General features: G+C 31.5%; 2 protein-coding genes across 5 annotated transcripts in view; one reads left to right on the top strand and one right to left on the bottom strand.

Moving 5' to 3' along the window:
• LOC123673603 (probable E3 ubiquitin-protein ligase rbrA) overlaps positions 1 to 7,582 on the bottom strand; it is a 33,522-nt gene extending 25,940 nt beyond the window's left edge. For 2 of the 3 annotated variants that reach the window (XM_045608186.1, XM_045608188.1), the window contains exon 1: positions 7,392 to 7,581. The gene's annotated coding sequence lies outside the window, so the exon portion shown is untranslated. Of the gene's footprint in view, positions 1 to 7,391 lie in introns of all 3 variants that reach the window. The other variant, XM_045608187.1, reaches the window with a different exon arrangement.
• A 652-nt stretch (positions 7,583 to 8,234) lies between these two features.
• LOC123673595 (zinc finger protein 62 homolog) lies at positions 8,235 to 15,132 on the top strand. Of its 2 annotated transcripts, none has more exons than XM_045608176.1 (3): positions 8,235 to 8,434; positions 12,427 to 12,592; positions 12,664 to 15,132. In XM_045608176.1, the coding sequence occupies exons 2-3, from the start codon at positions 12,462 to 12,464 to the stop codon at positions 14,690 to 14,692; spliced, it is 2,160 nt and encodes a 719-aa protein (XP_045464132.1). In that variant the 5' UTR covers positions 8,235 to 8,434; positions 12,427 to 12,461; the 3' UTR covers positions 14,693 to 15,132. The 2 variants fall into 2 exon arrangements, with proteins under 2 accessions (XP_045464132.1, XP_045464133.1); XM_045608177.1 differs by lacking the exon at positions 8,235 to 8,434 and adding an exon at positions 10,763 to 11,316.
• The last annotated feature ends 191 nt before the right edge of the window (positions 15,133 to 15,323 follow it).

The following is a 15,323-nucleotide window of genomic DNA, read 5'->3' as shown; positions in this document are numbered from 1 at the left end:
TTGTAACTGCCCTAACTTCTACAATCCTAATCTGATTGTGATGAATTTTGTTTGGGTCGTAGATGGTCACATACAGTATACAGTAGTAGTAACTGTTATTTATTGCCTCTAAACAAATGGCCATCAACCTAGGGTCCTTCAGTCTTTTAATTTACATTTTTTCTTTATACTTAAATATAATACACTTTATAAAACTCAGCTTTTCCAGATGTATTTTACGCGTTGAGCATGCGCAAAATTTCCGGTACATACTTCCATATCTCGCGTTCTATTTGTCCGATGTTACCGAAATTTTCTAGGGATATTTAGGTCGGTAATAAGTGTTTTTTTTTTAATTTTAGCTCTTTCGAGTATACGCCTTGCGGATGTGAAAACGTAAAATACACTTCATCTCAATGTTTCACATTATTCTTATTAGATGTTGATAAAATTTAGGGGTATTTGGGTTGGGAATGTTGGGATATTGAATATTCCATAGAAATTCTAGCCTTTTTGTTTATACAATCCGCTGCGCATGAGCAGATTAGATCTTTTGTGAGATAAGTGTTACGTGACTGAAAATAACTTACTGTGGAGCGTCTTTATTAAGATTGGGTAAATAAGTTCCAACACTCATAATTAATTTATTCATCATAGTTTACTAACAGGATCCTCATAACTATTTAGATTTTCATGATAATTACAGGAGTATTGTATGAATCTTTTTTCTCGAAATTGGTAGCATGTACAGTGCATCCCATTTTGGGTGAGACAGCCAGGTTTCTCGCTTGTTATTTAAGATAGAGCCTTGCGGTTTTCACGTTCCTGCCCTACTTTTTCATGAAACTCAAGTTGGTCTTATCAGATTTTGCATAACTGTTTCCGTTCAAGAGATACTGGGCGATTTTGGAAATTGATACTTTTGGGACCCCTCCTTTATCTCCGAAGTTATTAGAAATAATGCTGAGCTGAAAACTACGTCTGAATCAGAATTCTGCGTAGAATCCAGTGGTGTACTCAATTTTTTTTTCGAGGTATGGTTTTGAAGATTCAACACAAACTCATATTTTTTTAATGGAACACCCTGTATATAATTACTCCGTTGAATTCGTAATTTTTTTCATTTCAAAATGATGTATGATACTATGTTTATTTATGAAATAAACTTTATTATTATTATTATGATGTAGGTAGGATGTCCAGAAATGTCAAAAAAACACTAAAACATCAAATAATAATGATTTTTTGTTAATGGGCAATGGATTTCCCATATAAAAAAAGGATCAATTGGATAATTTACATTTGTGATTTTTATTTATAGTAGAGTAAGTAAACAAAGATAATACACTCACCACTAACATTAAAAACAAAACGTAGGTACCTACCTAATAGCAACAAATAAATAATACAAAAATTCATAAACATTGAGCATAGTATCTTACAGATAAAACTGTTCAAATTGCTGTTCATTTTCCCTAATACATATAATATACTTCAGTGAAAGAAACAACAGTCCCAAATAACTTCGTGAATCAACAGAGGCAGTTTTCCAGGATTCACAAAACCACCCTTTTATAATATAAAATGCACTTAGGCGTATTGAAAAGTTTTGTCAATTATGTATTAGGGAAAATGGACAGCAATTTGAACAGTTTAATCTGTAAGATATTATGCAATGTTTATGAATTTTTGTATTATTTATTTGTTGCTATTAGGTAGGTACCTACGTTTTGTTTTTCATGTTAGTGGTGAGTGTATTATCTTTGTTTACTTACTCTACTATAAATAAAAATCACAAATGAAAATTATCCAATTGGTCCTTTTTTATGTGGGAAATCCATTGCCCATCAACAAAAAATCATAATTATTTGATGTTTTAGTGTTTTTTTGACATTTCTGAACATCTTACCTACACAGTATCATACATCATTTTGAAGGGAAAAAATAACGAATTCAACGGAGTATTGATATACAGGGTGTTCCATTAAAAAAATATATAAGTTTGTGTTGAATCTTCAAAACCATACCCCGAAAAAAAAATTGAGTACGCCACTGGATTCTACGCAGAATTATGATTCAGACGTAGTTTACAGCCCAGCATTATTTCTAATAACTTCGGAGATAAAGGAGGGGTCCCAAAAGTATCAATTTCCAAAATCGCTCTGTATCTCTTGAACGAAAACAGTTATGCAAAATCTAATTAGACCAACTTGAGTTTCATGAGAAAGTAGGACAGGAACGTGAGAACCCAAGGCTCTATCTTGAATAACAAGCGAGAAACCTGGCTGTCTCACCCAAAAGGGGATGGACTGTACAGGGTGGGCAAATTTCGATGTTTTAGCACTACAACTTTTAAACCAGAGGTGATAGACAAAATCTGATACCCACTTCTCGATTTCTTTTTCTGAGAAACTATCAAGGGTAGTATTCATTTTTGGCCACCTTCTTTTGTTTTCGAGTTATAAGCGAAAATTGAAAAAATGGCGATATCGAAAAACATTCATATCTCCATTTATATTGATGATAGAGCTCTGAAATTTAAACATTATACAGGCACTTTTTCACGTAGAATCCAGTGGCGTACTCGTCTTTTCGAAAGGGTTTTTAATTACGAAGCTATGACCCAAAGTTATGTTTTTTTAAATGGGAACACTATATTTCTGTGACATTTTTTGAAAGCTTAATTTTTCCTGATTTCAAAAATATATAACATCGTATAGTTTGTATCAATATAAATAATGGAAAATGGTCAAAAACTTTTCTCACCTAAGTGTCTCAATATTTCTATGGTTTCAAATGTTGATGAGCACAGAAAAATTTAGCATTGTATCATTGGATGAACTAAAAGAAAATTTTCTAGTTTGCTTGAACACAGTTTCAAATATTCATCTATTTAATTCGGTGCGAAGTATCGAGAAGAGGTGTCGACTGTGCATTGCTGCAGATGGTCAACGATTTGAACATCTTCTCTAAAAATTTTATACTCGTTCAAAGTTATTTCTGGTCAATTGTTATCACTTTTAGGTTAAATATTATTTCTTGTTTGTTTATTTCCTAATTAAATTGTTGATTTTAATCATATATGCCTTTATGTCATATGCTATTTGAAATTGATTGTGCGTATTCATTCTAGAGACCTATAGAAATAATTTATCAATGCATTCATCTCATTACAACTATCTCGATTAAAACAGTCGATGATGTGGATCTTTTCATTATTTCCGAAACCATTTTGGAATGAAAAATTTATAAAATATATCTAAATCCGAATTTTGTCGAAATTAGTAAAAATCATATAAATAATCAGATTGACGGAAGGATACTGCTCTTGTTATAAGAAGCTATATTTTTCTGTGCTCATCAACATTTGAAACCATAGAAATATTGAGACACTTAGGTGAGAAAAGTTTTTGACCATTTTCCATTATTTATATTGATACAAACTATACGATGTTATATATTTTTGAAATCAGGAAAAATTAAGCTTTTAAAAAATGTCACAGAAATATAGTGTTCCCATTTAAAAAAACATAACTTTGGGTCATAGCTTCGTAATTAAAAACCCTTTCGAAAAGACGAGTACGCCACTGGATTCTACGTAAAAAAGTGCCTGTATAATGTTCAAATTTCAGAGCTCTATCATCAATATCAACGGAGATATGAATGTTTTTCGATATCGCCATTTTTCCAATTTTCGCTTATAACTCGAAAACAAAAGAAGGTGGCCAAAAATGAATACTACCCTTGATAGTTTCTCAGAAAAAGAGATCGAGAAGTGGGTATCAGATTTTGTCTATCACCTCTGGTTTAAAAGTTGTAGTGCTAAAACATCGAAATTTGCCCACCCTGTACAAGGAAACCTACAAAAAACCAAAAAGTGTAGTACTGGATCAAAGTTTCTTTTTACATTTTTCTAAACTATTAGTGACCCACCAAAAAAGTTCTGTAGCAAAGAAGGGTACTGTTGGAGAAAAAAAATCACTCTGTAGATTTGCATTCAAAATTAGCATTTCACATAATGAAAACTGTGAATTGGAATATTTATGCCAAATTTGAGTTAGATATCTTGTGAAGGGAAGGTGCAATGAGAAAAAAACAAGAAAAAACAAAATTCATCACCATGTATATCGAAAACAAAGCACTTGTGGGCCACGCTAGGTTTTTAACCCTTTTTTCTTCTTAAAATGTTCCGAACAATCAGTCATTTTCGTTCGACACGAAGAAGATCTAGTGGAATATGCGGTTAATGAATTGTTTAAGCAGTTACTAGTATTTGTAAGTGAATAATAATTTAAACACAAACTTATACAAACTTTTTCATTTTTTGTTGCTTAGTCTTGTAACTTTACATTTTCAGGGTAGTTTCAGATCTCGAATTCCGCGATTAAGCTCGTCAATGAGCAAAATCCGACTAGGGGTTCCGTAAATATGGCCCTTCGAAATTTTGTTTTTTGGATCAATTCAAAATTGATGGGGTGTAACCACCCCAAGGGTGTGACGGTGCAATCTTATGTGAGCGAACTGGATATTTGAGTCTAGAAATGAGAAGGGTAATTGCTTCTTTATCATTCCTTTTTAATGTGTTCCATTATAATTTTGATTGTTCAGAAATATTGTCGAAGGTCAACTTTAGCGTTCCAAGCTCAGAGGTTCCAAGTTTCAACTCAAGACATGTCCTGGTTTTCAAGCCATATAGAGCTCGAACGAACATTCTGCAAAAGGCACCTATTACAAAAATGTGTGAGAACTTCAACTCATTTTGTGATGACCAAGATATATACTCCTCATCATGAAATTTGGTCAAGTCGGCAATTCATTATTTTTCAATAAACTTATAATAATAATAATAATGTATCTTAGATCATGTGAAATTTTTGTTTTTTTATTTTTTGTTTCAGAGCTATCTTTTGTTATTTTTTGTAATTTATATTCAGGGAATGTATCTTAGATCATGTGAAATTTTTGTTTTTTATTCTTTGTTTCAATGCTATGATATCTTTTGTTATTTTTTGTAATTTATATTCACATTGTCCTGTAAATGGGTTGAACTGTTGGACAATAAAGCTATTATTATTATTAAAATTGCGAATTCGATGTATGCAGGGCCGGCTTAGGCGTGAAACAGTGAAGCGACTGTTTCAAGCGGCTCTTTTCGAAGGGCGCCAATTTAGCCAAATTTGCGGCCGCCCTTCCATATTTCTGAAAAAATATAGTCTTCAATCTTAAAAACAACATAATGTTGGTCCGCTTTGCTGCGTTTATCAACATTCCCTGCAATAAAAATCTCCAAATCGTCTTTACTAAGCCGCCTATTCAATAAATAACACATGGCAACCCAACCAATATAAGCAGCATTGCCTATTACCCTAATTGAATGAGGGATGGAATGTATTTCACAAAGACGAAAAACAACACTTCGAATTATGTGGAAGTTGTTTCACATTTAATATATGAAAAATTCCTACGATTCTGCATTCGAAACTAATTACTGATAAATGCTAAATGTTTTCTCAGCGGAACATATGTTTTTGATTCTATTTAGAAAGAAACGATCAGCAAAAACGCTAGAGAAATCAGAAATGGCGAATTATCATCGGGGCAGGTGATGTTTTTTGTTGGGGGGGTTTTTTATTGATACTTTTTCAGCAGGGGCGCCAAAAAATTATTTGCTTCAGACGCCAAAATTGCTAGCACCGACCCTGGATGTATGTGAAATATTACATTTGGACATGAAATTAAGGTGTGCGAAATTTCATGTTGATCGCGTCACCGAACAAAATTCAAAATTATGGGAAAAGATTTTCAGTAATGATAGATCACATTGAGTTAAAATTGCTTCGAGTATAATTTTAAGTGAATATCTGATTTTATCCATGTAAATGTCATTACAACTCAACATCTTGAATTTACATTTTGAGGTTTGAATGCCATTTTGAAAGATTGTTAGTATTTTTTCAGCTTGGCATATTAATAAAAATAATACCAAATATAATGGTTTTGTATTTTATGAAACAGAAAAATTCAAGTTCTCTGATATATCAACTTCCATTTCATCATCGGTAGGTATAATAACTGAATAAACAACCACATGCCGGAAGGCATTTTTTTCTAATGAAGCAAACTATGCTTAGGTTTATATATTTTGTCGAGAAAATAGAATTTTCTTGTATTCCTTAATCTTATGCCTTTAATATTTATAAACTGATTCTTGATCAAGCTAATCTTTTATTCTTCATCATATAAGTTCAGTGCATTGGATCACAAACTCTTTACTATTTATGTTGTTCATGAATCAGTATGAACACAGGATTTTTTATTCCAAAGTATGAACCATTAAACCGATAGAGATTAGTAGATAAATCTAGACAAAATTATTTTTGGTGCTTCACTGACAAAAACAACGGACCTTGAAGTAAAAAACTGTATTGATCTATTTGTAGATATTTGAGTTTGAAAAAACTTTATCATTTGAACAATGGTGTAATTTATAACCACTGAATCTATTTTAAAAGAAATCACTAATATCATATAGATAATATACAATATACAACATTCTAAACACTTCAGTAAAACATAAATAAAAACTGAGCTTGTTTGACACAAACTTTATCACAATGTAAAACTCAAGTGTTAACTGAAAACAGAATATGATATTACAATCTGCAAATTCTGGAGTTGATGAAAATGAAAAGCCTACAAGATTTGACAGAAGTAGTTTCCTATTATTCAGTTATGAATTGAACACATTTTTCAGATTCATTGACAACAGAGTATACTCCATAGGACTTTGTTCTTCGTATATCTCTTCATTTCGGTTGCTTTTAAAATTGCCATAAAATATTATTCAATAATTAATACCTTCTGAACGATTCATCATAACAAATGAAAACGACATGTAACAAGCTTTCATTTGTCAATATTTAGTGTGCATAAGTCCTTGTCGATCCATCATAATCTCAATACTCATCTGGCTATTTGGAAAAGAAAATATTAGTAGCTCCGATTTACTGCGAAATCATTCTTATTTTGAACTGTAAAGGCAAATACATTCTTCATTTTGAATATCCTACTTTAAAAAAGTATAGTTAGAAGATAAAATGATTTTTCTATTTCAAGTCATTACACAAAGATAACCTAAACTACCAATTAATATTTATTAGTCAATGAGGTATTGGTAACTTATGCCTATTAAATATTGAATAAGAGTATATTGAAGATAAGAAACCGATTGAACTTATAGAAAAATGAAGCAGAATTCAAACAAAAGTATTGTTTGTTTTTTCACTATTTAATATTCTGCTATAATAAATCGACATATGTGTTATATAGAAATGAAAAAAAATCGCTTGACATCAAATTTTAAAATAGTTTTCATTCAAAGCTAGAATTTCAATAAATGGTTATGTACTTACATTCAATAAAATTCCAACCGAAAATAATCTCGAAACAAATAAACAACTTCTAATTGTTGAACTGAGCTATAACTTAAAATTACTTGATAACAAGTCAGCAAAACGTCGAACTTCAACTAAACTAATGTTTATTCTGATAAGTTTTCGGGGGACTTCCCAGAAATTTATTGAATCCATTTAAGGTTACCTTTACTGAGGAGCAGTAGTTTTTCTGTATTCTTTACATAGAAATATAAAAAATTCCAAGTTCTTTCAACTATCAGTAGTTCAGATGCACCTATTCAATTATTTTAATATTTCGTTTGCCGTTATTCATAACAAAGGACATATACTTAATCAACTTATTGTTTAAGTAATATTTATTCTGGTAATATATATGACTATACCATTGTATTCAGATTTAATAATAATGATAGGATACTGGATAATGTTCTTCCATAGGCGAATCAACATAAGCGCTACGCCACCTGGTGACGATCATAGTAACTAGAAATGTTGACATATATTTTTTAAATCCTTTTAATAGTTATGGGTCGTTCGAATCGCTATTGTTCAGTTCCTCAGTGTTCTTCCTGGGAAAAAAAGTTCAAATATCAAGTTCCATGCTTTCCCTCAAACTGGTAATAAATATCGTGTTTGGGTGGAAGGAAAATTGGGGAGTAAAGTGCTGATGGATCGACAAAAAGCTTGGCAACTGAAATTCAAAATCTATAACCCAGAGACAAGAAATATTAATGTATGTTCCCTGCATTTTATCGATGATGATTATTTTTATCGAGGTAAGCACTGATAGCACATGAAATTTTAGATTATATTTATGGGGATAATAATAATTGTTCACAGATTCCAGTTCTACACAGAAAAAATTTTTGAAAAAGACTGCTGTGCCTTCCAGAAATCTTCCTGTTGGATCTACTACCACCATTAGTCTATGGTTTATAGTAGTTTTACCTCTCTATTCTGTGCCTTAACCTCAATATATGAATGAATAACGAAGTGTTGTCTACTAATGTAAAGGTAGAGATAAAAATTATGACTAATTGGTAAGCAGTGTTTTACTTGAATTATTCTTGTAATCAAGATAAAAGAAATATTTTCAATCATGCTCGTGATATTGAAGAATTGAATAGAAATTTTATCTTCAGACATTCATAAGTAGATTTTATTTGTGATAGAATAGAAAAGAGTTTATTTAGTAACAGATTACAGATAAAGCCGAAAATTAGTATTCACTCGCAGGTGAACGACTGTGTACAGCGAAAAACAAATCCCATTCTAAACGGCTCTAAACAAACTAACAATAACCTTGTATTTTTCAAACATGAACACCCAACTAATATAAAACCAAATTTATAACTATATATAATTCTATAACCAATATAAATGTAAACTCTCTTTTCAAAAAACCTTGCTCTCGCCTCTTCATCACATCCATTTCTTGTCCTCATTCGGTGCCTTGCCTCGTCCTTCCATCTTTCTCGTCCTAAATCGATCCCTCCTCCTTTGCCCCAATCATCCCGTCTTGGAATTTATGATGCCATGTATGAAACCTCGATTTCCTTCAATCATCCATCTCTTTATAGCCTTACTGAATTTAGACTTATTTTTGATTTTTTTAATATCTTCGGGTATAACGGCATATAATCTTGAAGCTAAATATGAACTACACCTCTGTCCAATTTTTTTTTCTGCTCTATGTGTTTCGTAGTTATTTTCACCTGCTCTAGTTGGGTATTTATGTTCTCTCTTTGTGACGGAAATTTTATTCTGCTGAATAAAAATAAGAATTCTTTGAGCAAAGATTAATCTTATGTCAAGTACTTCAGATATCTGGTATATTTTCTCGCTAGAGAATGTGATTCTTTTTCGGTACATAACTTTGAGTATACATTTTTGTAGTGTATCAATACTTCTTTTGTGCCGGTCTAGAACACCCCCCCATCCTATTATACCATATGTGAGCTGAGGAACGACTAATGCATCATATATCATTTTTAGATGTTCAACAGAAGTTATGCTATCCCTTATGAATTTGAATCTATATAGGATGCCTCGCAGTTTTCTCGAGATATATGACGTATGTTCATCCCATCTGAGGTTTTCATCAATAATTATTCCCAGATATTTAGTTGCCTGTGTTTTCGCAATATTCATTTGGGGATCTATTTCTAAATCTCCTAAATTCGGAGTTCCTGTTTTATTTGAGGCGAACGTTAGGTATTTAGTCTTGCTTGTATTTACTGTTAACTTATTTATCCTAAACCATTTTACCAGCTTCTCAAATTCATTTGATGCTTGTCTTTTCAGGCTTTCCCATGTTTCATCTTGAAATAAAATCAGCAAGTCATCCGCAAAAACCAATAATCTTTCCTCTACTTTCCATTTCGAAGATACCATTTAAATACAGAATGAACAAAAGCGGTCCGAGTACAGTTCCCTGTGGCACTCCATCCATAGTCAATCTGACATTTCTTGCTGTTTTTGTCATTCAAATTCACTATTTGAGTTCTGTCCGACAAGTAACTTTTAAGTAGATCAAGCATTTTACCGCGAAAACCATACGCTTCGAGTTTCTCTAACAGCTTGTCATGGCTAACAGTATCGAATGCTTTTGCCAGATCTATTACAATGGCCAGAGTTGGAACTTTTTTGTCTATATTGTCATATATTTTATCGGTTACTTTTTTTACAGCATCTTCGGTCGACATGCCCTAACGAAACCCAAACTGATTTCCTGATATTATATCATATTTATTCAAGAAAGCCTCCATTCGAGCTTTCATCAATCTTTCAAGGATTTTTGCTATATTTGAAATTAGAGTAATTGGTCTATAGTTCACCATACGACTTCGATCACCACCTTTGAACAAGGGTTTTACAACTCCTAATTTCAGTATATCTGGGAAGCAAGCTTTTTCAAATATATTATTTATTATGTAAGTAAGTGGCTCAGATATTTCTTCTTTTATTTCCTTTAAAGTTTCTGCTCTTATACCATCATTTTTTCGATTTGAGACTTTTTATAGTTTTCAATACTTCTTCTTTATCAGTTGGTAGCAAGAACATAGTTTTATTTACATATTTTTTTCTTTCTGTGAAATCGTTTGGCACAGTTATTATTTTAGCGTAATTTTCTCCTATTTTACTGAAGTATTCATTAAAATGATCGCACATCTCCTGGCTACTCTCGATCTTTACGTTATCATCAGTTTCGATGTAATTTATATTTGTTCTTGATTTGCCACCATTAGTTATTTCATTTACGCAATTCCATAGTGCCTTTGAATCATTTAAGTTTGTTTTTATGTTTTTTTCGAAATATTTTGTTTTGGCTTCCCTTATAAGTTTATGATGTAATCTATTTTTAACTCTGGAGTAATCATTTTTTAATTGAATATTTTTAGGATCTTTCCTTGTTTTATTATATAAATTCTGTTTATTTTTTATTTCTTCCAAAATTTGTGTTGTGATATATTCTTTTCTGATTCGCTCACCTTTTTTTACATGTATGGTAGTGGTACTCTCTTTCGTGAATTTTTGCAATTTGTCAATGAATTTTTCAGTCATTAAATTTATATCATCATAATTGTATACTTCATGCCATTTTTCGTTTTTAAGAAAATTTCTTAATTTATCATAGTTTATATATTTTTTGCAAACATTTTTTTTTACGTTATGTGTTATCAGTTTTTTATTAGTGAATAATAACATAGAAAAGTGATCAGTGATCAGATTTCGCAATATGACACCATCCACACTCGAGTTTTCTGGATTTATACCCTTTACGAAGAAGTGGTCCAGACATGATTGACTATCTGGACGAGTAATTCTATTTATGAGTGATGTGAAACCATACATACTCAAAATGTTTTTGTACTCTTCTATGTGAATTTCGTGGGATAGAAGATTTATATTCATGTCGCCGGTAAGAATATGATAAGCACAATGGTTCTCTTTCTCTAGGTACAGTAAGTCTTTATTGAACTCTACGATGGGGTAATGTGTCGACTTATATATCGCAGTGAGCCTTGCTATGTTTTTCATGTTTAATTCCAACGCTGTAATTTTTCCAATTTTAATATTCGAGTATTCAAAATCGATACCATCTTTGACGTACACTATTACTCCATCATTTTTGTTGTAATTACCTTCATTATAGACGTGATCGTATCCTTTAATCTTAAATAATCTTGGGTCTTCCACCTTGAACGTCTCAGTCAATGTTATGATGTCAAAAGCGGTGGTAAACGTCTCTAAAAATGCCTCGAATTCATTGAAATTTTTCTGTATACTCCTGATGTTCATTGTTAGAATTTTTAATTCCCCACTCAATCCCATAGAGTTCAGTTCCTTCATATCATCAATGATTATGGTTTTGTAATCTTCATTCTGATACTGTTTTATGAAATTGTTAATTTTTTTTTTTTTTTTGTTTCATTATATTCCCCTGTATCCCAAAAATATTTTTTTTTCCTATTTTTAATTTTATGTATGTATATATATATTTTTTTTCGTTTTTCCCTTTTTTCCCCTTCCTGCAAGCAGTTGTCTTGTAGGACGACCTTTGGATTGTTTTACTTATCTGTGACCGATTTATGTCGGAGTTTCATGCCACTCGCATTTTCTTTTTGAGGGGATTTCTTTTTACGAAGGAATTTCTTCTTATGTGTCTTAATTTGTGGCGTCAATATTTTTTCTACACGATTTTCTCTACTTGTGGTCGATGGTCCAGGTACTATAATCATCTGCTCAAATCCGCTTTGACGACCATCCCCAACTGTAGGAGTCTCTGGAGCACTATTTGGCCTATTTTCCTCCTCAGAACTCCAGATCCTCCAAACCACAGACCCCCCCACCTACCACCAGTTTATTGCCTCTTATATAAGATTTCTCTGTGGAATTTGCTCTGGCCTTCAACAGAAAAGTCCTGAGCCTCTTTTCTTCCTGGCGCTGTGTCAGCGTTAAATCATTTGAAATCGACACAGTAGTACCTTTCAAGGTTACAACATCTTAACAATAACATATTTATTTTCAGAGGTCTATGAAATTTAGGAAATTTTTATGTAAGAAATGGAAACAAACTCAAAAATGTTCAAAGATTTATATGGAAAAGATGAGAATAATCAGGAAACAGAAAAGATTGCGAAGGGAGAAGATGAGATTAAGGATTACGAGGAGGAAAAATCATCATTTGACTTTGAGTAAGTATTCATTGCTTCTCTTCAGTTTCAAGGAAAATTTTTAGACATTATTTGATTCCTTTACATTCTAGTGTTCAGTTTACAACTGATGGAGAGAATATCGAAGATATAAAGACAGAAAGCATAGATATCGTTGATCAGTATATTGATGGAAATACTGTCCATTTGAATAACAGAGATCTTAAATGCCACTTATGTGAATATGCAGCCAAAAAGGAATCTATACTCGAAAAGCATATAGATTCTGTCCCTTTGAAAAAAGAAGAATTTCAATGTCCATTATGTGAGTTTACTTCAGCTAGAAATGAAAACCTTGAAGTTCATATAAATTCTGTCCATTTGAATAAGAAAGATCATAAATGCCACTTATGTGAATATGCTGCCAACACTAAATATATACTCAAAAAGCATGTAGATTCTGTCCATTTGAATAAAAAAGAATTTCAATGTACATTATGTGCGTTTACTTCAGCTAAAAATGGAAACCTTAAAGTTCATATAAATTCTGTCCATTTGAATAACAAAGATCATGAATGCCACTTATGTGAATATGCAGCCAACACTAAATATATACTCAAAAAGCATGTAGATTCTGTCCATTTGAATGAGAAAGATCATAAATGCCACTTATGTGAATATGCAGCCAACACTAAATATAGACTCAAAAAGCATATCGATTCTGTCCATTTGAATAAAAAAGAATTTCAATGTACATTATGTGCGTTTACTTCAGCTAGAAATGAAAACCTTAAAATTCATATAAATTCTGTCCATTTGAATAACAAAGATCATAAATGCCACTCATGTGAATATGCTGCCAACACTAAATATAAACTCAAAGAGCATATAGATTCTGTCCATTTGAATAAAAAAGATCATAAATGCCACTTATGTGAATATGCAGCCAACACTAAATATATACTCAAAAAGCATATAGATTCTTTCCATTTGAATAAAAAAGAACATAAATGTCACCTATGTGAATATGCAGCCAACACTAAATATAGACTCAAAAGGCATATCGATTCTGTCCATTTGAATAAAAAAGAATTTCAATGTACATTATGTGCGTTTACTTCAGCTAGAAATGAAAACCTTGAAGTTCATATGAATTCTGTCCATTTGAATAAAAAAGATCATAAATGCCACTTATGTGAATATGCTGCCAACGATAAATATCAACTCAAAAAGCATATAGATTCTGTCCATTTGAAAAAAAAAGAATTTCAATGTACATTATGTACGTTTACTTCAGCTAAAAATGGAAACCTTAAAGTTCATATAAATTCTGTCCATTTGAATAACAAAGATCATAAATGCCACTTATGTGAATATGCTGCCAACTATAAATCTCAACTCAAAAAGCATATAGATTCTTTCCATTTGAATAAAAAAGAACATAAATGTCACTTATGTGAATATGCAGCCAACGCTAAATATCAACTCAAAAAGCATATAGATTCTGTCCATTTGAAAAAAAAAGAATTTCAATGTACATTATGTACGTTTACTTCAGCTGAAAATGGAAACCTTAAAGTTCATATAAATTCTGTCCATTTGAATAACAAAGATCATAAATGCAACTTATGTGAATATGCAGCCAACACCAAAAATATACTCAAAAAGCATGTAGATTCTGTCCATTTGAATGAAAAAGATCATAAATGCCACTTATGTGAATATGCAGCCAACACTAAATATAGACTCAAAGAGCATATCGATTCTGTCCATTTGAATAAAAAAGAACATAAATGTCACTTATGTGAATATGCAGCCAACACCAAAAATATACTCAAAAAGCATATAGATTCTGTCCATTTGAATGAAAAAGATCATAAATGCCACTTATGTGAATATGCAGCCAACAATAAATATAAACTCAAAAAGCATATAGATTCTGTCCATTTGAAAAAAAAAGAATTTCAATGTACATTATGTATGTTTACTTCAGCTAGAAATGATAACCTTAAAGTTCATATAAATTCTGTCCATTTGAATAACAAAGATCATAAATGCCACTTATGTGAATATGCATCCAACTATAAATCTCAACTCAAACAGCATATAGATTCTGTCCATTTGAATAAAAAAAGAACATAAATGTCACTTATGTGATTATGTAGACAATCAGAAAGGTTACCTCAAAAAGCCTATGGATTGTGTCCATTTGAACAAAAAAGAACATAAATGTTACTTATGTGAATATGCAGCCAACGAGAAATTTCAAGCCAAAAAGCATATAGATTCTGTCCATTTGAATAAAAAAAGAACATAAATGTCACTTATGTGATTATGTAGCCAATCAGAAAGTTTACCTCAAAAAGCCTATGGATTGTGTCATTTGAACAAAAAGAATTCACATGTCATTTATGCGAGTTTGTTACAGCTGGTAAAGGAAGGCATGTAGATTGTATCCATTTGAATAAAAAAGAACATAAATGTCACATATTTTTTACATCTAATATTTTTTAATGAAGAAATTAATATGTTAATGTTGAACATATCCTGATTATATGTGACATAATAAACTATGATATTATTATGCTATTTCATTCCTGTTAACCAGAAAATTCATTCCTTTTTCGCCAAATGAAAAATTTGAATAAAAACGTAAGCAAAAAGGGACCATTTAATATTTGCATGTCATAGTAAGCTGTTATGGTGGGTTTGTACACCAGTCCTAAGAACTAAGAATTGAACGCTAACAAATCAATGAGGGCATTTATGCACG

Source organism: Harmonia axyridis, chromosome 2 (genome assembly GCF_914767665.1).
Source record: "Harmonia axyridis chromosome 2, icHarAxyr1.1, whole genome shotgun sequence".
Classification (NCBI taxonomy): domain Eukaryota; kingdom Metazoa; phylum Arthropoda; class Insecta; order Coleoptera; family Coccinellidae; genus Harmonia; species Harmonia axyridis.
The sequence above is the reverse complement of the archived record's forward strand: the minus strand, read 5'-3'. Positions and strand labels throughout refer to the sequence as shown.